The sequence below is a fragment of the Nicotiana tabacum genome, chromosome 5 (assembly GCF_000715075.1).
Source record: "Nicotiana tabacum cultivar K326 chromosome 5, ASM71507v2, whole genome shotgun sequence".
In the NCBI taxonomy this organism is placed as follows: Eukaryota; Viridiplantae; Streptophyta; class Magnoliopsida; order Solanales; family Solanaceae; genus Nicotiana; species Nicotiana tabacum.
This window is the reverse complement of record NC_134084.1, coordinates 52,331,188-52,355,397: the sequence shown is the minus strand read 5'-3', so window position 1 is coordinate 52,355,397 and position 24,210 is coordinate 52,331,188. Positions and strand designations below refer to the sequence as shown.

At 39.8% G+C, this 24,210-nt stretch overlaps 1 protein-coding gene across 15 annotated transcripts in view; it reads left to right on the top strand.

Annotated features, from left to right (window-relative positions):
- The first annotated feature begins 2,129 nt into the window (after nt 1–2,129).
- The window catches only part of LOC107821098 (amino acid transporter AVT1A), a 53,449-nt gene continuing 31,368 nt past the window's right edge, over nt 2,130–24,210 (top strand). For 5 of the 15 annotated variants that reach the window (XR_012709525.1, XR_012709528.1, XR_012709526.1 and 2 more), the window contains exons 1-12: nt 2,135–2,567; nt 3,835–4,115; nt 4,319–4,533; nt 5,549–5,572; nt 5,663–5,843; nt 5,950–6,169; nt 6,249–6,384; nt 6,476–6,495; nt 6,611–6,756; nt 8,208–8,251; nt 15,710–15,772; nt 15,989–16,109. Coding sequence is in view for 3 of the 15 variants with exons in the window: in XM_075253548.1 (XP_075109649.1) it covers nt 2,407–2,567; nt 3,835–4,115; nt 4,319–4,533; nt 5,549–5,572; nt 5,663–5,843; nt 5,950–6,169; nt 6,249–6,384; nt 6,476–6,495; nt 6,611–6,756; nt 8,208–8,251; nt 15,710–15,772; nt 15,989–16,081 (1,584 nt within the window). In the remaining 12 variants the exon portion in view is untranslated. Of the gene's footprint in view, nt 2,568–3,834; nt 4,116–4,318; nt 4,534–5,548; nt 5,573–5,662; nt 5,844–5,949; nt 6,170–6,248; nt 6,385–6,475; nt 6,496–6,610; nt 6,757–8,207; nt 8,252–10,768; nt 11,742–12,583; nt 12,701–15,709; nt 15,773–15,988; nt 16,110–24,210 lie in introns of those variants that run through there. The other 10 variants (XM_075253548.1, XM_075253546.1, XR_001656063.2 and 7 more) reach the window with 9 other exon arrangements.

Here is a 24,210-nt window from a genome sequence, read left to right as displayed (position 1 = left end):
ATTTTATATTTTGTCCGAGATCCGATGGGGTATGATTGTATTCTTTTTTTCTAAATATAGTGTATTTTGTATTTTCGCCGGAGATTTGACCGAATTTGACTGTATTATTCATTTCGTCATTTTTAGTGTGTGTGTGTGTGTGTGTATATATATATATATATATATATATATATATATATATATTAAAAGTATGAAGTCCCTTAGTAAAATATTGTTCGCCATTTTTACCCTTTAAAAATAGAGTTCATACTAGATGAAGTAGTCATTTAATTATTTTCTAATATTTAGGACCTATAAATTCGTTGAAATTTCTTTATTAAATCTTTCTTTTTTTACACTAGATACCTAAAATTTAGGACTTTAAAATCGATTAAAATATTACCTTAAATAAATGCTTAAAAAGTCAATTATTTGGAACAGTAATTCAAAATTTATAGAGTTCGTTTGATTTGTACATGGCCTTTGGAAAGTGAAAACTTAATGGTAATCAAATTGTATTTATGGTGAACAAAATAACTTTTTAATATCAGTGAGTAATTTTTTAAGTAAAATTTTAATTCATTTAATATTTGCAACAAATTAAATTGTAAAATTCTAATGGTAATCAAATTGTATTTATGGTGAACAAAATACTTTTTTAATATCAGTGAGTAACTTTTTAAGAAATTTTTTAATTCATTTAATATTTGCAACAAATTAAATTAATTTATTTTAATTATGTGATAAATAATGTGAGACTAAAATTAAAAACTACTAAATATAAAAGAAATTAATGTTCCACTTTTCTATTAATTTTGTCTTCTTCAATCAATCTAGAATACTATAAAAGCCCAAAATTTCAAAGTAAAATTGATTGATTATTTTATCATTTTAAAACAAATTTTACATAATACAAAATTATCATTTAATTAATATTTTCTAATACTTGTGATATTGAAATTAACTAATGTTTGACTATTAATTTTTTTCTTATTTGAACTATATAGGAACTCCTAATTTTTTGGGAATGTCATTCTAGTAAGATTACTTATTAGGTATTATTATTTCACCCACAATAATAATAATAAATCAGGTGATATTAGAAGTGTTCCACTTCAAGATACCAAGAGACGAAAACTTAAAGCGAATTGTGTAGAAATCATATTCAGAATCTCACGGCTATTTTCATATTGCTAAAATTTTAAATATTTAAGGTTTTTAATGTTAAAATCTTAGCTATTTCAAGTTTTTTTAAAAAATAAATATTAATAAGATATCTTTCAAAAGTGTTTCATTGAATTTTGTAGTTTCTCATAGTGTCGATATATGGATGTTGATATTATCCATTAATATTGAGCTAAAGGAAGTAACAACGTTTATTAGCATATAGAATCTCTTTATCATGATAATGACCGAATTTACGTAGAAAGAATGGCGTGAGAATCTTAATCTATCCCTAATGAAAGTTCAAATACTAAGGTATTTGAAGAGTTGAGATCTTCTTCTATTGAGTTAGATAAATGTGATTAACATTCATCATTGTTTTTCAGGAATTTGGATTTTTTTATAATTTTTATTTAATAATTCAAATATTTGTCAATAATATCTATGTAATTTTTATAAATTTATATTCATTGTACATTAAGACTAGTACATTCAAATACGTTCAATCTTGCGACATCAAATAATGTTGGATACAATTGAATTGTATACTCAAATACACGTGAAAAACTAAATAAAAAAATACAATTGAACAGTGTATTCAAATACACTCAAATACAACGAATTATCCAAAGCTAACTACAAAATATAAATATGCAATGGATTAAAAGGTAGTCATTTCTGAAATTTTCCATATATATATATATATATAGATATATATATATATATATTTGACTTTTCAACTTACTTTTTCCTTTCATATATTCCATTTTTATCCACTTCCAACAAGAGGTCGTGAGTTGGAATCACTCGAAGAGCAAGGTGGTAAGTTTTTGGAGGAAAGGTGTTGGACACAGCGTTTCTGCCCCGTAATAGGGGTAAGGTTTGCATATGCACCATCCTCTCTGAATTATACTAGGTGGGTTGTTGTTGTTGGATACTCCATTCTTTATCCCCAAATTAAAAGGGGAAAAAAAAGAAAGAAACAAGAAAACGACAAGAGAAGAACGAGTTTGATATAGTTGGGGGACCTTTGTGCTCCGATTCTCTGTCTCTCTCTTATTAGTTTCCCTTCTCGAGTCAGAAGGATATACATCTCCCTTGCTTCTTATTCGTCAGTTTGGCCGATGATTCATCATTTCTTTCCAAATAAAGAAATGCGATGGTTCTGGAAATCTCAAGAACGTATTCAATCATGTCTTTGCAGAGCCCATATATATATACTTGCAGGTGTCTGTTTGGGTTTGCATCTGATTGGAAATAACCATGGCAAAGAAGTCTGAAGAATTATCAGAATACTTATCAGATGATGTGGAAGCCAATCCAAGTAGCGATAGCCTTACTATGAGTGATGATGATGAAGAAACTGCTGATGAGGAGGGTCAAATATCACCATTTTCTTCTCAGCAATGGCCCCAAAGTTTCAGGTTAATACTTCACTTCACTTCAGTTCCCATAACTTGTCCACAATGATTAGGGAACAAATCACTTTATTGCTTATGTTCCATTCAAGCACCGGTGTCTTATAGTTTGTGTTTCAGTTTTATGGACCAAACATTGGGTGTCAATTTTGGATAACTGTAAAAGGGAAAAAAGGATTTAATGAGAATCCTATGTTATGTTGTAGGAACTTGTTTAGATAAATAGAAGATAAAATTGTTGCTTTCTATCAACCTTAGTTTTTAGACGACACATAAATACACTTCAACATGGTAACGACTGGAATTACCCCCCTCCCTTTCTTTTTTCAATTTCAGTTGCTTGGCTCAGCTTCCTTTTTTCTACCTGACTGATATTATGCTTCAGCTGTGCATTTTAGTCCTTGATTAGAATTCCTTATTAGCATCTTGTTTGAGTCAATAGTATAAAAAATATTTGGCATGTTAGAAGAAAAAATATCTAATTGGTTAAGGTTAACGAGCTACTTTGCGTGAGTGGTGGGTTTACATAACAGAGAGATTTGGAAATTGGAAAAACTGAGGATTAGTTCTTGGGACCATACTCACCATTATATGTTAGAACCTCCTGTTTTTCCCTTCCAAAGAATTTATTCTGACCTGAGGAGGTCGCTTGTATTGGTGTGGCGATATATGGGCTGGATGATGTAGGATGGGACATCGGTGATTAGAATAAAGCTCAGATGTTATTGTCTCGACGCCGCATGTGAAGTACTTTTGGAAATTATGTTTTGAAAAGGTTGAAAAGGGTTTGGGATGTGAGGCCAAATTTGCAAGTTGTGCAATTAAGGGTGTGTTTGAGAGTATTGACACACGGGAGGGATAGCCTAATAGAGAGGGCCGTTCTGAGGTTGAAATTTCGAGCCAATGATTCATCAAGAGAGAAGTGGGAGAAGCAAACATAGGCTCCCAGATTTTTTTTCTTTTTGTTTTTGGATTTTTTTTTTTTTGGGGGGGGGGGGGAGTGGGAATTTGGTTGGGCTTTACCATTTCATCAAGAAAAGGAAAAAAGTAGGTGCCTATGGAGAGGGTCTGAGGGCTTATTGATGTGTGTTTGAAGTTAGGAGCTAATCAGCTAGCCTGAGAAAAGAACCACTTCTTTTCTGTAGCTTTGGTGACAAACGAGCGAGTTTAGATCTCCACTATGAAAAAGGTTTATCTTTATATCAGATGTTTACTCTGATTAGAAGAATGGGAGAGAAAAAGTTTCTTATGCTGTTCGTATGTATGATAACAGAGAGACAATTGACTCATATACGATTGCCGCATCACCAAGTTTCGGACTCCGACGACTTGGATCCAGTATTATATCTGAAGTCGATAGTAGAGAGTTCTTAGGCTCGGATGTGAAGACACATTTACTCGCTGAAAAGGAAAAAGTTCAGGAGCAAAATGTCGTGGATGGAATCTCAGTGGCAAAGGCATCTTGGTCAGAGAAGGCTTCTTCATTGCATGAACAACTGGTTGGGGAATTACCAATTTCCTATGGATGCAGCTTAACTCAGACTATATTCAATGGTAAGAAAAACCTTAATGTTGTTCAGTAATTTAGTATCTTTGACAATCTGAACGAGCAGGATGAAACAACTTCCAGTGAATAGCTTTACTATGGGCTATACCTGAAAATCTACCTAGGAGGGAGATCTTAGGATTTTGAAATCAGAAGTGCTGAATCTGCTAATAAGTGATAATCTGAGATAATCTCTTTTTATCTGTTTTAGGTGTCAATGTCATGGCTGGAGTTGGACTGCTCTCTACTCCTTATACAGTGAAAGAAGCTGGTTGGGCTAGTTTGTTAGTGTTGGTAATTTTTGCAGTTATATGTTGGTACACAGCTTCTCTTATGAGTCATTGCTTCAAGAGCAGGGAAGGAATCACAACCTATCCCGATATTGGAGAAGCTGCATTTGGAAAATTTGGACGCGTTATTATATCTGTGAGTTAGTTTAATCTGTAGTTGCTTGATCCTATGCGCAATCAGTTCCAAGTTTCAGAAGTTTAATCTACAGTTGTTTGATGCCTTGATCCTATGTGCAATCAGTTCCAAGTTTCAGCTATGGAAATCTTGTGGATGAGTAATTTTAAGATTTAACTCTAATAGCCCCTCCCTTTGTATCCTAATAATGTAGTCCCCCTGTCATCTTTTTTAAGTGGGACTAAATCTTTCCCTGATTTTCTTCATTGCTTGTTTAGGTTAATTGTTTACCCTTTGTTTAGTAATTAACCACAAATTAGTAGAATGACAATTAACTATTTTATGTGTTTAGGATGTGCCCATGGTTTCTTTCACCTAGTTTCCTACCAATCCTTCTTCTAAAACTACCAAAGGGCGCCTTCCTGTCAGGAAGTCACCAGTTTTGCCTTCTTCTTTCCACTTTTCCTCTATCATCAACCACATTCTGTTTCCCTTTCACCTACTTGGATAAATTAGGATAAAAAGAAATTACTGGCGGATTCAAGCTAGTAGTTGGATACTCCAAAAAGCTTGTCGGTAACAGCAATGTCCACTTTTATCCCTACCAAGTACCAACTCCACTATGTGACTTTCATTTGGTTCTGTTCCTATAAAACCTTTTATCATGACATTGTCCGGGCGAAAATAGAATGCTTCCAGCTGTTAGTTAAAAATGTTACTTCATGTTAGATGAATGCAGTTCATGGAGTGGGAACAAATGTTAGTAATTTGGACCCAGTAAATGTAGCTTTCTGAACTGCTAGCATATAGTTTTTCAGTTGGATGGACATATTGTGATTTGCTGGGGGAATTTTTATTTCATGATGCCAACGTGGAACAATACCAAACTTCTTTTTGGCTTAAATATAAAGTTACTGGCTGAAAATATGAGTAAGCTGATTTATGCTTACAGGGACAAAGGAAAAAATTGATTGCTCGTTATAGATTGTTCGTCTTCCTGACAATTTTCTGATGCTGTTCTTCTATTTCTTTGCAGATTATCTTGTACATTGAGCTCTATGTAAGTGAAGATTGGGTTTAGACCCTGTAGTTTCATTGTTCACCTAGACTCCTTAACATCAGACCTCTAACATGTGTTCCACCAATGCAGTCATATTGTGTAGAATATATAATTTTGGAAGGAGATAACCTTACTACTCTTTTTCCCGGAACTTCACTAAACTGGGAGGGCCTTAAACTTGATTCGACTCACTTCTTTGGGATCCTGACTGCCCTAGTTGTTCTGCCAACTGTTTGGTTGAGGGACCTTCGTGTAATATCATACCTCTCAGGTGCTCTTTTGACCAACATAAAGCGCTGACGTTGCTTCAAACAGCAGTACTCTTGGCATGGATGGTTTTCAACCATCATCTGAGAATCTTATTGATGTATTTGCAGCCTGCGGGGTCCTTGCGACTATAATAATTGCTCTGTGTGTGCTTTTCCTTGGTACGGTGGATGGAGTCGGATTTCATAATACCAGTCAGGTTCTGAACTGGAGTGGGATTCCTTTTGCTATTGGGGTATATGGCTTTTGCTTCTCTGGGCACTCAGTCTTCCCAAACATCTACCAATCTATGGCTGACAAATCAAAATTCAATGACGCAGTAGCTATATGGTATGGTTTTCTACTATTGAATAGTTTTATGCATTTTCCTCAATGGTCCGTTAATGACCAACACCTTCTTGTTATGCAGCTTTATTCTGTGTATTCTAATATATGGAGGTGTTGCAATAATGGGGTATCTCATGTTTGGTCAAAGCACATTGTCTCAGATTACTTTAAATATGCCTGAGGATTCAATCGCTTCAAGAATAGCAGTATGGACCACTGTATGTATGCTTTCTGTTTTCCCTTCAAAATATTCCTGAATCTTATTTGGCAATCATTAATTTTTATCTTTATTCTTGCTCTACCGTGCAGGTTATCAACCCATTCACGAAGTATCCTTTTACACTCGGAAATATCAGTAGAGATTTTAGATTGCATGTCTTAAGTACACAAAAGAGAAGAACTTTGCATATCCTTCTGCTTTCCTTAAAGTTTGCACTTGCACAGATATGCATTGCTGATGAATCCTTTGGGAAGAAGCATAGAGGAATTGCTGCCTCCAAGAATCTCTAGTAGTTTCTTGTGTTTTATTCTCCTAAGGACAGTGCTTGTCTTTTCTACCCTGTGCGTTGCATTTCTAATTCCCTTTTTTGGTACGTAACATTATCTTTCAGCTACGATCTTTAACTTTAAATTTCTAATCTCATTTTAGTTCACTAAATGCTATTCTCCTATCAGTACTTATTCTTTATACATATAATCTGGAACCCTATAGGCTTTTTGAATCTTCTGCATCACTTCCGCCTTATGCCGGCCCAGCTTATTTCCATACCAAAAGTTTGTCTTTTAAGGAAAATTAGTTTTATAAAACTAGAGGTTCTCCAATGGCACACTTATCCCTACAATGACATGCAAGTCTAGCTGAATTCTAGAGACTCTTGGCAAACACTGGATCAAATGTAAATCAGACAAGAATAAAACCTTAATCCACGTGAATGGTAGCATTGTTATGAATCCTCTGTTTCATTGTGTTTTGTTGTTAGCTAAGTTTTATATTGGTCAACACGAATCCTTTCTTCAGTCTTGTGTAACTAAACATCTATCTCAACATATGCATTTCTATGCCATACAATCTTTTACATCTTAGGAGCTAAGTATTCAGTCCGGTATAACATTGTTGGGGTCGCAATCACTCTATTGAACTTGCCTACTTTTCACTTTGTTAGGTATCTTTTATTACACAACATTCCCTGGTGCTCCTCCATTTCAGCCATCTTATTTTAATTCTGCGTGTTGCATGTTCATCTATCACCAACTCTCTTAGAAGACTAAGTTTCTATTAGGGCACCACAACCCTGCCTAATCTGATATTACCTCTGCTAAGAAAAGATAGAGAAAAAGAAGGTAATCTCGAACAATATAGTACATCTGAGTCAACTTTTAATTGATGCGTTCTTCTTCTAACATCAAAATTTAATGAATTCACTAAGTCTCTCTTGAGCCAGAAGCTTTTCTGGTTGCAAATATTACTGCTGCCACTTGCTTTAGTTTGTGTGATAATTCTTGGATAATTAGCAAAAGAGGTCATATATATATATATTAATATATATATATATATATTAGAGCATGTATTAGTAAGATTAGCTGTATGAAGCCTTCTGGTCCGGGTGCTTTACCATTTTGCTGAAAACATGAAGACATTGATTGCTGGTTAACGAAATGCGTAAGAATTATGAAACATATGATAATGACGACTTAAAGATGGAGGTGTAAAAAAGTTTTGTTTGATATCAACCCCTGAAATAGCTGGCGTGGTTTTCATGTATAAGTAAGCAAATGTATCTCCTTAACTTCCAGAATGGTTTGTTTAGATGTTTCTGATTGTGCTTGTACCATTTTAAATCCGTCCATACCTGGATCATTCGAAGAGAGAAAGCAAACTGCAGAGTTTAAGCTGTGACAATGTTCTTCCTCTCTAAATTGCATTCCTAAAGCACCGAATATGTGCATCAAGCAAGAAGCTTCACCTTAGGGATGTTTGGTTGATTAAATAAATCTATGAGACAATTTCTAGTTATACAGTCATAAATCACTTTTGTTGCAGGTCTTGTGATGGCTCTGATTGGTTCTCTTCTCAGTATACTGGTGGTAAGCTCGTTTCCAGTTTTATTGGATCCGGAACTTATTGTTTTTTATATCACAGACTGATAATCTTTTCTTGGATATGCAAACTGATGAAGTGTGTGACTATCTCATCTAAAAGTTTAAGCTGTTAGAGAGAACACATTTTTATTTACTTAATTATGTCTTCGACACAAACCATCAAAACTTGCTTTCAATTATCAAAAGTTTATTACCTATTTAGTGAAACCTATTTTTCCTCGCTGTACTTGGCTATATCTTGAACTTATTGTTTTTTTTAATATTACAGATAATAACTTTTTCTTTGATATGCAAGCCATTAAGCTGTCAATTATGAAAAGCTGATTACCTATTTAGTGCAACCCATTTTTCCTCTCTGTACTTGGCTATTTTATCTTCCTGATATTTTTCTTTGGTTTGATCCTTATGCTTCTGGAAACGTATTGGTAGAACTATCTTCTTTGATAATTATATTTCTCATAATCAGATTAGTACAATGTTGAATAATGCAGAATATATTGGGGCTCCCCTGAACTTGACGACTTTTTATTCAGTTCACACCAATATTTTATGGCCTATACCCCGTTGAACTTGGCTATTTGATAGGCTCGACCTCCTGGAACTGACAACCCATGAAAGTGTGACACACGCACTGCCATGTGGATTTTTTTTGTTCACGTGTCGTTTTTAAAGATACAATATATATTTTTACCCTTTTAAATACACAAATTATTTGGATCATCTTTTTCGGACAAAATCTGAAGGAAAAAAAAACGTGGAACAAGATTATTTTGGGTATAATTGTTTATTTGGCTAAAGATAATGATATTCTAATTAAGTTATATTTAAATATTTGCCCAGAAAGTAGAAAAATATACTCTTAGAACAAATAATCATGGCATCTAACAACATCAGTAACAACAAACCTAGTATAATATCACAAGTGGGGTCTGGGGAGGTTAGTATGTCTGCAGACCTTACTCCTACCTTGAGGGTAGAGGAGCTGTTTTTGATAGACGACCTGCTTAAGAAAAGATGAAAAGAAAGTAGTAGCAACAAGTAATAACAACAATAGGATAATAAGAAAACAAAGCGAAAGGAGCAAAATTTAGTAATAGAGATCTAACAATAATAGAATACAAGACTAACCACTAATACTACAGGTATGGGGAAGAAACACTTTCGACTACCTACTAACCTTCTACCCTAAGTTTCGACCTCTACACCTTCCTATCAATGGTTATGTCTTCAGTAAGTTGAAACAACATAAAATCATGTCTAATCACCTCGCCCCAGTACTTCTTTGGTTTATCTCTACCTCTCTTCAGATCCACAAAGGTCAATTTCTCACAGCTTCTCACTGGGACATCTGCGTTTCTCTTCTTCACATGCCTAAACCATCTAAGTCTCGTTTTTCGCATCTTGTCCTCTACCATGTTCGTATCTTTATTCCTAATCTTATCAATTTTAATATGCCCGCACATTCATTTCAACATTCTTATTTCTGCTACTTTTATCTTCTGGACATGGGAGTTCTTGATGAACATACAAGCTCAAATCATGTAAGCTTGCAAGCACTATGCCTTATCTAGAGCAATAATTTACTAACAAGAAAGGGAGACCAAAAAAATCGACTGAATGACCGGAGGTACCAACTCTAGAAGAAAAGAACCTAGAATATAATTGGGGTGTCGAGGCATTGCTGCAGAATCAGACGATGTTGATTACCCACTATCCACGTGTAGCCATTGCTGCTAGTTGTTACTGCTTTATCGCTGCCGCGTGCGCCTTACGCGCTACTCGGAAGTACTTGGAAAACGGACCAAATCCACAATTAGAACTCCGTTACTTTGGATAAAAGACTTTTTTGGCTAAACATAATGAAATTTAACCAAATATTTTATAAATTTGACCCAAAAAAGAATAAACATACAGTTGATATACATAGTCATTGATGAAGAGAACAAATACATAAACTTTTTCTTCTCTAAAAAATGCACCATTAGAACTCCGTTACTTTGGCTAAGTCTTCTTTTATTTGGCTAACATAATGGAGCTTCAACTAAGTTTTGCATATTTGGCTTGAAAAAGAAATACACAGTTGGAACAAATAGTCATTATATCTGAAAAGGGAAAAAACCATAGTTGGGATACAATACGATATGTATATTAAGAAGAAATAAGGAGAAATATAGTTGGAACAATTAAGTCATTGTATTTGATTTTTTTTTTTTTGAGTTAACGTTGTATTCTATTGATACTCAAAAAATATGGACAGTTAAGTCCAAGGAGCGGCTTTGGCAGGTTGCTCCCAATATACATCACAATCTGTTACTATCAATTTTTTGTCTATCTATCCTAAACTATATTTCAATACAGACACTTGTTTAAAACCAACTATAACAAGGATTTCTACTTTTAATTCTACTTATCTATTGAATCCATTTCAACTGCTGCAATGCTTCTTTCCACTTGACTATATTCTTCCCTCTGATATGTATGTGTAGTACTATCTCTCTGCAGATTTGGAGATCATCAAACTTAGCTTATTCAAATCTGATTATGTTCCTCTCCCTCCAAATCAGTGCAACAATCATGGCAAACACACAGCTAGTAATAACATTTGTTCCTCTTCTGCTCTTGACTTTCTTGCATGCCCATTCCAACTCTGTTTTCCAATCTCCAATGCTCCTATTATATCCCAGCCATGAACATAGTCTGGACCATATTTGCTTTGTGATGGTGCACTCAAAGAACAAGTGGCTAAAGGATTCCAGGCTATGTCAACAAAATGCACAGGCTGCAGGAATTTGGATACCAATCTTCAACAGTCTTTCCACTATAGCTAGTCTATGTTGTGCTGCAAGCCATATGGTGAATCTATATCTTGGATGTATATTTGTGTGCAACATCAAACTTTTCCATTCAGCTCTGGGGTATACTGGTATCAGTTTCAAGTACATCTACTTAATCTGGAACTTTGTATTAGTGCACATTGTCTGTAGTCTGTTATGAATGTTTCCTTGGAGTTGTTGATGCTCCATAATCAAACTTTTGCTATCTAGTCTCTTCCTCACCACCCAAGATGCAGAGTTAGATGTGGCCATTTTTTCCAGATTCCTATTTTTTATATAGAAACTATACACCCACATTATCCATAAGCAGTCCCTTCTTGTTATATCTCACAGATGTTTTATAATTGCTGCTTTGTTCCACAGCTTTATGTCTAGTATATTGAGTCCTCCAGCAGCTGTTAGCCTGCACACCTTTTCCCAAGCCACCAGTGCTTTCTTTGAGATAGTAGTAGTATCAGTCCATAGGAAAGTTCTGCATATTGCCTCAATTGCTTTCATAACCTTCTTTGGAAGAACAAAAATCTATGCCTAATAGGTTTGAATGCCAAAGATAACAGCCTTGATCAGTTGACATCTGCCAGCATAAGATAGAAGTTTAGCTGACCAGCATGTGACCATTGCAGTTATCTTCTCAATAAGAGGTAAATATTGGTGAACTGCTAGCTTCTTAGAATCTAAAGGGATCCTTAAGTATTTGAAATGAAGCTTTCCTTCAGTAAAACCCAATGTTGCAAAGATTTCCTGCTTCTCAGTTGTTGAGATTCCAACCATGTATATAACACTTTTGTCTACATTTGCCTGCAAGCCAGAGACAACTGAGAACTTGTGAAAGGTTGCATTTAGGATCTTGATAGACTCAAAATCAGCTCTGCAATACATCAGGAGGTCGTCAACAAAACATATATGTGTAGTATTTAACTTCCTGCACCTAAGATGAAAGTTGAAATCTCCATTCTTATGCAATTGTCCTAGTTCTCTTCCCATATACTCCATTGCAGTAACAAATAAGTATGGAGATATTGGGTCTCCTTGTCTAATCCCCTTTTTCCTTTGAAAGGCTTGGTCAGTCCTCCTTTTAGTACCAAGGAATATGACACTGTAGTAACAAATGTCATTATCTACTGCACAAACTTGAAGGGACCAAGGTCAATAAGCATTCTTCTGAGAAAATCTCATTCCAAAGTATCATAGGCTTTCCTCAGATCTACCTTCAGCACACATCTAGGAGAGATATCTTTTCTGGAGTATCCTTTAAACGGTTCATGACTTAGTAGTATGTTATCAATAATACACCTCCCTTCAGTGAATGCTGATTGAGAGTGACCAATCAACCCATCAAGAACAGATTTGATTCTTTTTTAAATGACTTTAGATATAATCTTATACAATGTGGTACGACATGCAATATGCCTATAGTCCTTAACTATTGAAGGTGCTGAAACTTTAGGTACTAATGTGATGGCTGTCGTGTTGATCATTCCAGGCAGGCTACTGGTAGAAAAGAAGTTCTTCACAGCTGCAACGATGTCCTTCACTATATTCCAGTTCCTAGTAAAGAATTCCACAGGAAAACCATCAACCCCTGGTACTTTGTCTTTAGGTATCTCTCATACTGCAACAGTGATCTCCTCATTTGTAACTTCATGGATTAAATCTCTTTGTTGTGATATAGTTAAGCATGGTCCTTCCTTGATTATAGTTGTATTTGCACAAGGCATTTCAGTAGCACAATCTCCCATCAAGGATTGAAACACTCTGATGAATTCCTGCTCAATCAATTTGGGATCTGTTATCTTTATTCCTGTATCAGTGTATATGGATGTTATACTATTCTGACTGGATTTAATCTTCCATTGAGCATGAAAATACTTTGTATTGGCATGACCACATTCAATCCAGCAAGCCTTTGACTTCTGTCTCATCACATGTTCCTCAATATTGCTCCATTTCTCAATGTCAGTTAGTGTGTCTTTCTTTAAATCAAATAGGTTCTATGCCAAAGGTTCCTGCTGAATTTGGTTTTGAACAATATCCAATTTTTCTCTTGCCTGCTAAAGTTTTTATTTGTATGAAGCCATATAGGCATTAGAGTCTCTCAACTGTGTCTTCATAGTCTTCAACTTGCACCAGATCTGCTGCACAAGTGTGCCATCATAATTCTGACTCCAAGCATGCTGAATAATATTCTGGAATTGTGGAAGTTCCATGACATTTGTGTATAGTCTAAATGGTTTAGGATGTAATAACTTTTGTCGACCACATTTGATTAGTATAAGGGAGTGATCAGAGACTGATGGATTCAAAAAATTTGCCTCTGCATGACCAGATTGTTATATCCACTGATAGTTTCCCAAAGCCCAGTCTATCTTGCTATATACTCCTGAACTAGTACCTTGTTTGTTTGTCCAAGTGAAATGTCATCCTTTAGCTCTAAGAGGGGTAAGCTGTAGAAAATCAATCACATCTTTGAATCCCTGTGTTTCAATAGTAGTTACGGAGGACCCTGTTATCCTCAGAGGATAGCACATTGTTAAAATCTCCACTAAGTAGCCATGTCTCCTGAGCCTACATATTTATCTGTTTAAGGTCCCTTCATAGAGTCTCCCTTCGATGGCTATCATTCTGAGCATAAATGATACTGAGATGTGTTGTAATTTAAGTGATGGTATCCTCCACTAGGCAATGGATGACTTGATCTGTAGTGTGGATAATCTGTAGTTGTATGTGTGCTTTCCTCAATATCCAAATTCTACCATTTACAACATAAGGATAATTGCAGTAAACATTCCACCCCTGAGCAATCCGTTTTTGTATTTTCTTAGCCTTATGTTCTTTAACTCTGTTTCAATACACCCCATTACATCTACCTTATTTTTAGCCAGTTTTAACTTCTTCTGTTTATGGGCCTGATTAAGACCCCTAATGTTCCAAGTGACAATGATCATAGAGAGTTGGAAATTAAAGGGCATGATGGACCTGGGTCCTCTTGTTGTCCTCTTCTCCCATCATCCCTTGTCTCAACAGCTGCCTTCCCTTTATCATTGCCATCTTCATTCACAGGATTGCAGCATATGTTATCCTGTATGCTAATCCCATCTTTTGTCTGACATGGCATAGAAGTATTCTGTTGTACATGCTCTATATTCTCTCTACCCATCTCAGTGCATTCAATCTCATGGGCAGGGTCTCCTTGTAGGACTACCTTCCTCTGTGGTTTTGGTTTTGTTCCAGCACTCACTTCTGGCTTCTTCACCAGCCATGTTTGCTTGACAATTCTAGTTGGCTTCTTTGCTCTTTTCCTCTGTCTTCTTGGCCTTTCCCCTTCCTTGTTATCCACCTCCTCATTACAATTTGTTTTGTGCCAACAGTCAATAAAATCATGACCAAGTTTCAGACAATCATTACAAATACAGGTCTCCAATCATACCATTGGGCCAAAAGGTGATTCTATTTCTATCTGGTCTAGAAGAGTATATGCAACATCTACCTCCACTAGGACCCTAGCATAGGATATCTTCTCATAATGAGCGTGAATTTATTAGTGTATCGGGGCTTTCCCACCACACTAGCTATTTTACTTAGAGCCTCAGTCGACCAATAACCTACTGGTAACCCAGGAAATGTCACCCAAACTGGCACTGTGCTTAGAATGTCTCTGTTAAGTGAGAAATCAATTTCTCATAGCCTTAGCACCATTGGTTTGTTCCTGTATGTGTATGGTCCTGACTGAAGAACTTGGTCTCTATCAACTATGGTGTGAAATTTGAAAATACAATATCCCTCAGAATGAATCAGAATCTGAGGTTTAGTAACAAAATTCCACACATTCATAACAAAGTTCTCTATAGCTTTTTCAAATTTCTTCCCTGTCACGTCTCTAAAAGAGAGTGTATTCACGCTCTTTCCACATCAGCGTTGGCGGGGTCGAGACTATCAGATTGCCAAAGTTCAGGTGGGTAATTAGGCCAACCTAAAATTTAGGTGTTAACTGGATAAAATTGGTCAAGTTCAGGGGGTCCCGATATATTGTACCTTTAAATAATGGTTTAGACTCTATTGGGGGCCTGGGGCCAAATGACAGAAGCTGTAGGTGCAATTCTAATTGATTTTTCAAATGGTTAAAAGGTCAACTCAAATTCATTTGAGCATTATGCTTCTCGGATGCTATGATAGATCTCTTCTTTTTACCAAGAATATCTTGATAAATTCCTCTTTACATCCAATCGGTCGCCCTCGCCTCTCCCTTCCAAAAAAAATACAATGGATGATATGGGTCTAATATTCAAAATAATGGAGCTTGACGAGATAGAACTTTCCCGTCAAAGTTCCAAATTAAGAGGTTGAGCTGTTTAGTTCATATTTCTCTAACTGTTTAGCCAACCTATGAATAGTTAGACTGTTTGAGCACATTGATTCACTTTCCAAAACTGATAGTAGCTGTTTTCAGACTTTAAAACCATTTAGTGCAAATAGAGAGGCAACCAGAGTCCTGGGGTAGAATGAGTAAACCATGAATAGTTAGATGTTTGACGGGAGATCTCCGCTTATTATTTTACTTCTGCTCACAATTTTATGATGGTCAATATATCTGAATCTTTTTGCTTTTCAGGCTGTAATAATGCCAGCTTTATGTTTCCTAAAGATTATTGGAAAGAAAGCAACAAGGACACAGGTAATTGATGTATCGTTGTTGGCATTAAATTTTTAGGCTTGATTTCCATTTTCTGGCCATAAACCGTTTGGGCTTGCGTACTAGTTGCAGAAATATGACAAGAACACGAGAATTAACATATCATTTCCTGTTTTATATTTTCTTGATTATTAATTCTAGGTGATGTAATTTGGGTAATGTTGAGTAATGGTGATCATCAATGTTTGACGTTTTCAGATGGTTTGTAGCATCAACATTATTGTAATCGGCATTGCAAGTGCAGCTTTGGGGACTTACTCCTCGCTCTTGAAAATTGTGACGAAATACTGAAATCCACTACAATCGACAAAGCTTGGAGGTGAACATATTAGTAGTATAACATTTCTTGCGTACTCCCTGACTGAACTTATGATCTCTATCCCAAATTTTACCTAATCTTCTTCTCAGCTTCACTTTCCAGCAACTTTGCGACTCATTATTGTTTTATTATCAGTGTGAGTTGGCTACTAATACTTGATGGACCTCTACATCTCTGTTTTTTGGCTTTGATTGCCTATGTTAGCTGTTCCAACATGATTTAATGGTTTGAGAATGATTAGAAGAGGAGAAATGCTTGTGTTCTTTGATCAGTGGAAGCATCGAGTGCAGAACTAATCTCTCTTTTTAAAAAAATAAATAAAGTTAGAAAGTATACGTTGTGTTTACCATGAAAATGGTAACTACAATTAAATTTGTAAATGGGATTCTAAAAATACGTGATCTATTCCCGAGCTAGTTGTTAAAACAGTTAATGCTAGTAATATTAAGTTTAATAATGGAATGCAAGCTAAAACGAGACAGTAATCAAACTGAGGGGCCTGCTGTGCGAATATAGGTCTGGTCGATGGGGGACTTCGGGGTCGACGTCAGGGTCGAGCTCGAGCTATCGGGGATAGTCAGGGATGGGATAACAGTTGAGGATATAACTAAACAAGGCTCTTCACAGCCAATACTAAGCAATATAATGAAGAACAAGTAAGAGAATGATGGGCATTAAGGCGATTTCGGGCCAGTACCAAGTGATAAACAAAGAACAGACAAGAAGGTAATAAAAGATAAATGGCTTCGAGCCAGTGAGGGCAAGCGAGTTAGAGAGGAGAAAGAGAGAGAAGATATTATTGCACTTGAGTAGAGTGATTGAGCTCTGCCTTTACAGGGTGTTAGCGACTTCCCTTTTATAGAAAGGGGAAGTCCAAACTTAGTACAAGATATGTTGCGTGATAAAAGAAATAGGATGGGACATCCGGCTAGCTTTGTGATATACGTGTGGGCTGATGTCGAGCCGCTTGAATAGACCCGATCGACCCCGGGTGCATTCCTCTAAAGATTTCTGCATTTGTCGGGGCTTTGGTCGACATTATCCTTGGCAGGGTACCAGCCGATCTTGAGGGAAGTGACTGGCTCGAGATCCTGGGCTTCCGGGATCACCCTTCGAGGTATTCAGTCGAGGAGAAATCAACCTCCCAGATTTCACCGTGCACAGATAGTCTCCGCGTTTCTTAGAGGGAAGTGATAAGAAATGATTTTGATGCCCTACTCTTCGATCCCTCATAACAACGTCGCGCTGACGGCGCAGCCCCCTTATTGCAGGTGTCGAGGTGCCTCGCCTTTTCGCTTCTCCAAGATTACCCAAAATGTCGCGATTCTTCGATCTTCGTTGCTATCGGTTCAGCTTCTATGAACGCATTGATTGCGCCTGCTGTTACGCTTTTCGAGGGCAGTAATGGCGCTGTCAGTTACTTTGACCTCCCTATAAATGGGGCTTTTTATGGTTGGCTTTTTATCCAAATTTCCTTTGATACCCATCTTTTATTCCTCTCTTGCCATCTTGAATTTCTGCTATCTCGTCATGTTTGAAGCCCGTAGCCTCAAGATGTTACGCCATGTGCACTGTGGCCCAACCCTCGATCCTCTTTTGATTGGGTGAAGTTGTGCCGTCGTGATGTTGTTGTTGTTGTTGTTGGCCCGGGGTGATGAGGTAGAGGACCGATTTCCCCCGACCTCGGGGATACTTTGGATTATGCACCGCTGCTTAAAAGGGAGTTCGAATTATACACCGCAGCTCACCCTCCTCCCTCGGTTCGACGTGTTACAGCCCTTTTGGATTCCCAGGGGGTGTGTCGGCGGTCTCTGCCGGCTATTGTCTTTCGGGCCGAGGCAACGTCTCAAGAAGTGGCTTCAAAACGGTAGTACTGGCGGAGTTCGTACTAGCCAAATTTTTCACCCAACCACTTCTTGTGTTCTTCTGGTGTCTCCTTCGTCATTTTGCTCTTCTCCCCTGCCTTTCTTTTCCATGCCCTCCCTTTTGAAGATGCCATTCCGGGAGGATTAGGATGTGGTCCCCGAGAGGATCGGTCTTGGAAGATATTATCTTTGAGGTCATATGCCTGAGAGGATGATGACGGAGACGCAACATGAATAGGCTAGGTCCTGAGGCTCCTGTTGTATGCATATCATTTGTACTTCTTTAGTTTTATGTAAGGATCCCTTGTGGGCTTTTGTAATCATATGTAATGTAAACATATGGAAGGACCCACCGAGGGTCATTGTAAGCGAACAATTGTATAAATACAAAAATATTTCCTTGATTCCTTCCTTCGACACTTGATGTATCTCTTTATATTTTTGGCAGCTTCGAATGCATGATCCTGTTTTGTTTCCTGTGATACTGGCTCTGGGCGCGAGTATTCTTCCTGGCCTTTGGTTGATGAAACGGCTTCGCGTGGGGTCTTTCGTGACTTCTCGAATCGGACCCGAATTAGGCCAATAACCTCGGGCTGTCGGGACCTTTTCTCTGCTTGAAAGCGTGGATAATATCTTCGAGCCTCATAATGGCCTTCGAGAAGAAACTTGCCTGAGGACTCGCAGTCTCGGGATGCCGGTGACTTCTTGGAGGCAATCTCCGAACGGAGGCCTGGCCATGCTCCGGGCCACCCTGGTCATTACCCGGAACCTGTTTCGCACGGGCGTTTGTTAGGGACGCCCATTTCTTTGCAAACTAGCCTTCTTTGGCGGAGGCCTTTTGAAGTTGTATGCCAATTTGGTGAAGGCATTGTTGGCCTGCTGGGGCGCTGTCTTGCTATGGCGGAGGTCTTCGGGGTTGAGCATTACCTCGAAACCGGAGGCGGTGCCGATGGTTGGTGCCTTTGGTTGGTGTTGAATCATTCCCTCTCTTTTCGTATGTAGTCGTGAAGTTGCTTCCGCTTCCCGGGGGTCCTCGGGGTTTGCTGATTTCACGGTGCCGGTGGGTCATACCCTTAGTGACTGCTTATTCGGGGCACGACAGAGGCCGGGCATGGCGATAGATGAGATGTGCGCTTCATAATCATGAAGGAGCTTTTATCATGGCGAGACGGGCTCGTGCTACTGAGGAGAGTGCATCATCCGAGCTTGGCGTTCCTGGAGTCCTTGGTTCCGGAGCAGCGGTTCCTTTGGGCCACCAGGAGGGTGCTCGGTCGTCGAGTAGGTTTGCCGGCTTCATTTCGTGGTAAGTTTCAGCATGATTCATCCGTATCTTGGGTCTTCCCTTTCTTATTGGGTTTTTCCCTTCGTAACACTCCAATAGACCCAGGCTTTGAGTTGTTCCGTCAAGGGGCTATACTTCGGGGGGGCCCGGATGGGGGTAGGCCCCTTAGGCATTTTGGCGAGGGGAAAGAAAGGTCGAGTCGGTGCACTGGCGATTCGGGACATATCGGAGCTTGTATTACAGAAGCCCTATGGTGAGGCAGGAGTCTTCTTGTGGCAAGCGTTTCGCCTTTTCGACCTTAGAGGCAGAGCCAATCGAGCTAGGAATACTTGAAGTATCAAATGCAGGCTTCGAGCTTCGATCTGAGTGGATATGATTGTGAAGTTGTAGCTTGATTCCTCAAAAGTCTGGATTGAGAACAACCGGTGTCCAGGTTGGTATAGTACTAAGCTAGACCAAGGATGATGAAGGAGTGGCGACTTGTCGCCGATGATTGAGCCGTGTTGGAGTAGGCCTTCGAGGGACGCGTTCGTCGTAGATCTTCGGGACAGGCGCTTGAAGAGACCTATGCCAGGGGCTTCGTCCTTCTAGAAGGATTTTCTTGAGCGAAGGTGGTTGGGCATGATGCCTGGTTTGCTTATTGCCGATGCCACGAAGAGCGAGGCTGGGGCTGGTAGGCCGTAACCCTTTAGGGGTGGAGCGTAGATTTTGCCACTTTGTATTCTGTTGTTTATAGAGCATGCTTGTAGATGGAGAACGCACCTTTCCCGCATATATAAAATGAGAGAAATATTGAAGTTTTACCTCCTTTGTATCTCTTCCTGTATCGCCTTTGATCCGGCGGGCTGATTTCCGTGTTTTGACGGGATCCTTGTGGGTTCTGAACTGATCAGGCAGGTCCGGGAGCTTTCAAGCGCGATCCTTGGTGCGAGCAGGCGTTGGGGCCTCTATGTTTCGCCCAGCTGTTTTAGGCTCAGTCTCTGAGTCGGGCCTTCATTTGAGCTTGTCTGTCCTTCGATCTTTTGTGCTCGTGCGGGCGGATGGTGATTGTTCTCATTTCTTGCCCTTGGGTATTTTGCTGTTTCAGCTATTTTGGGTCCAGTCTCCGAGTTGTGTTGCGATTCGAGTTTTAATTAACCCTTAAGTTCTTTCCTGCCTGCATGGGCGGACAATGGAGGCCTTCATTTCTCGCCCTCGGGTGTTTTGTTGTTTCAACTATTTCGGGTCCAGTCTCTGAGTCGCGTTGCGATTCGAGCTTTAATTGACCTTTAAGTTCTTTCCTGCCTGCCTGGGCGGACAATGATGGCCTTTATTTCTCGCCCTCGGGCGTTTTGTTGTTTTAGCTATTTCGGGTCTAGTCTCCGAGTTGTGTTGCGATTCGAGTTTTAATTGACCCTTAAGTCCTTTCCTGCCTGCATGGGCGGACAATGATGGCCTTTTGTGTTTTCGGGTCGAAGTGACCTTATAGGCGCGTGGCTCGGAGGCTCACTCGGCAGGTGACAGTCGCATTTATGCTGTGCCCTTAGGCATATTGTAGTTTACTTATTTCGGGTCCAGAACGCGACTCGAGCTTTAATTGACCCTTAAGTGCTTTTGATTTTTAGACCGACGATAGTGCCTCTTACGCTGTTTTGGCTGTTTGAGACCTTTTAATATGTGGCCTGGAGGCTTGCATAGTTAACTATTTTGGATCCGGTCTTCGAATCGGGTTACGATTCGAGCTCATTTTAATCCTCAAGTTGTTAGTTTTCAAGCTGGCGACAATGGCTCTTACGTTGGTTGGTCGTAGAGACGTTTTAATGTGCGGCCCAGAGGCGTGTTTAGCTGGCGACAATGGCTCTTACGTTGTTTTGCCCGTGGGCTTTTTGTAGGCTTTGTTTTCCGCTCATTAAGGTCTTTTGAAATATTTTTGCCTGACCCGTCGTCGGTTCTTGGAAGAACCCCGATTTCAAGTTGTTATCGGTGATGTTTCGAGCACCTCGGAAGGTTCATAGCTCGTAGGTTGAGTAGGTCGAAACCTTGTGATTTGGAGCTGACATGGTTGAAGCTCGTTTTTGCCTGTTGAGGGAATCCTGTTTTAATCGATTCTTTCCGAAGTATATTCAAATTAGTGGCCTGCGATTTTTGCTTAGCGACAGTCGACCGTCCCCGAGTCGTGTTAGTTTGGTTGTATCAGCCGTTTTGACTGTAGTCATGTGTTTGGTCGGAGCCATTTTTGATCCCAAGTGATAGCTTAGGTGTCTAAGTCGAGGGTATGCCCTTTCGGGACTCTTACAAATGCAACGTATATGCCCTTTAGGGATTCTTACAAATGCGATGCATAGCCTAAACTTCGGGATTTTTCATGTCTATTGAGGTCTTACAGTTTGTCATGCCTATTGAGGTCTTACAGTTTGTCATGCCTATTGAGGTCTTACAGCTCGTAGAATAGATCTGGTTATGCCGAGCCGAGTCTACCCGCTCGGGGTCTTACAGTTTCGGGTTTCCCAGGGCATGGCGATTGGCGACAGTCTCCGAGTTATTTTGCTTGGGCTCGAAGGCCGTTATTTGTGAGGTCGGTGTTACCTTGCTTAGGCTTCATGAGCCCGGAGTTCCAACTATGAGGTAGTGCAGGTGCCAAATTGTTGACGTTAAGTCTCCGAGCGTTTCGGGATGCATCCGGTAAAGGGGTTCGTGCCGGGAATATACTGTGATTTCCTCGCTTGGAGAATGGGGTGCTGAAAGACATTCTTCGATCCATTGTCGCAATATATATATTGTTGTGTTGAGTCGACCTATATCGGGTCGAAGTCGATTGCTCGGAAGTTTGTCTTGCCTGAAATTTTTTTGTGATTTCAGAGCTTCGATCTGGAGGCCATCAGAGTGTCTGAACCGTTGGCGTCTGTTCCCGAGTTTTCGTGACGTTTCTGGTGAAAGAATTTATTACCCTACTCCGAGAAGGAGTTCTCTTTTTTTTTGACAAAAGGTATTTTTTGATTGCTCGATACAATAGTATATGCCTTTACCGACGGGACCTGACTATGTTTGGTCCGATGCCTTGTTTTTTACAGGAAACCTCATTCAGCGTTTTTCAAAACTCCTACGAGCGGGAAGCTTTCCGGGGGGAATGCCCCTCATCTAAAAAGTCGACCGCAGGGAAAGTCTTGAATATTTTTTGCGGAGTTCCCGCTTAAGCGGCTCGCAGATGTTGTCTTGTTAAAAACCTTACCGGTAAAAACCCTTCTTCTGGGATAAAAACTCGGTCGAAGGAAAAGAGTGCAACGGGTGCGCCTTTGGGGCCTCGAGGTCTTGCGACAGCACTAACGTCCCAGCAGCTCCGATTGGGTGCCTGCACGAAGGTTAATTCCAAATTTGAAGTAAAAGAAAGGGGAATGGTCGTACCTTGAAACGAGATATGCCGGCGATGCCTTGGGATTGGTCTATTATAACTGCCCGGGGGCGGAGATGCGACGTGGATCTCTACTTTGTTTTGTCAAGTTCGATCGGGGGCGAAACCTGGTTTGCCCGTTGTTTCATTTGGGGCGGAGGCATGAGCGTTGGTACCACGTCGTGTATAGCGAACATTTCCCTTGTCGCGTGTTGTTCCCCGTAGACGGTTTTGATCCCATCCTTTATCGGGAATTTTATCACCTGGTGGAGGGTGGATGGTACTGCTCTCATGCAGTGTATCCATGGCCGTCCAAATAAGGCGTTATACCTCATATCTCCCTCGATGACATGGAATTTGGTGTCTTGGGTTGTGCCGGCCACGGTAACCGGAAGGATGATTTCTCCTTTTGTTGTTTTGCTCGCCATGTTGAATCCATTGAGGACCCGAGTGGCGGGCACGATTTGTTCGAGCAGCCCGAGTTGTTCTATCCCCCTCGACCTGATAATATTGGCCGAGCTACCTGGATCCACGAGTACACATTTTATCTGAAAAGAATTTACAAGAAAGGAGATTACCAGGGCGTCGTGGGGTTGAGATAGGGCCTCGGTGTCCTCTTCGCTGAACGTGAGGGCGTCTTCGGGGATATATCCCCGAGTACATTTTTCTCTAGTGATGGATATTTTTGTTCTTCTCATTAGTTCCTACGGGGCATTGGCGACCCCCATGATCATGTGGATGATGTGTTACGGCTCGTTTGCCTCATTTTTCTTGGTGGCCTCCCTCTCTCGGAATTGATTTTTGGCCCGATCGCTGAGGAATTCCCGAAGGTGCCCTTTGTTGAGCAGTCGAGCCACTTCTTCTCGTAGTTGATGGCAATCCTCGGTTTTGTGACTGTGCGTGTTGTGGAACTCGCACACTAAGTTGTAATTTCTCTGTGAAGGGTCTGACTGTATCGGTTTGGGCCACTTGGCGTCTCTGATTTTGCTGATAGCGAACACGATGTCTGATACATCAACGCTGAAGTTGTATTCCGATAAGTGGGGCGCGTTTGTTGGCGCTATGTTTCGATCGAACCTAGTTCTGTTGACGATCCCTCGAGGGTCCTGCCCTTGATCTATCCTCCGATCGTTGCGAGGTAGGTTGCGCCTCGAGGCGTTCCTTCTGTCTTCGAGGTACGCCTGATACCTTTCTTTGTTTGGTTTCGATTCTTTTACCAGGAGTCTGTTTGGGTACACTGAGCCCCAAGGAGCTCCCAGTTGGTCGTCCTCGGCCCTGATCTTTGACTGGTACCGGTTGTGGACGTCCGACCAAGTCACGGCCGATATTCGATCAGGTTCTGTTTTAGCTGTTTTGAGGCCACCGAGCTTCATTCGTTTAGGCCTTGGGTGAAGGCCTACACTGCCAGTCCTTGGAGACTAGCGGCAACTCCATCTGTTCCATCTGGAAGCGGGACACGAATTCTCGCAGCATCTCGTTCTCTCTTTCCTTGATTTTGAAAATGTCAGACTTCCTCGTTGCTACCTTGATGGCTCCAGCATGTGCTTTTACGAAGGAGTCTGCTAACATGGTGAATGAATCTATGGA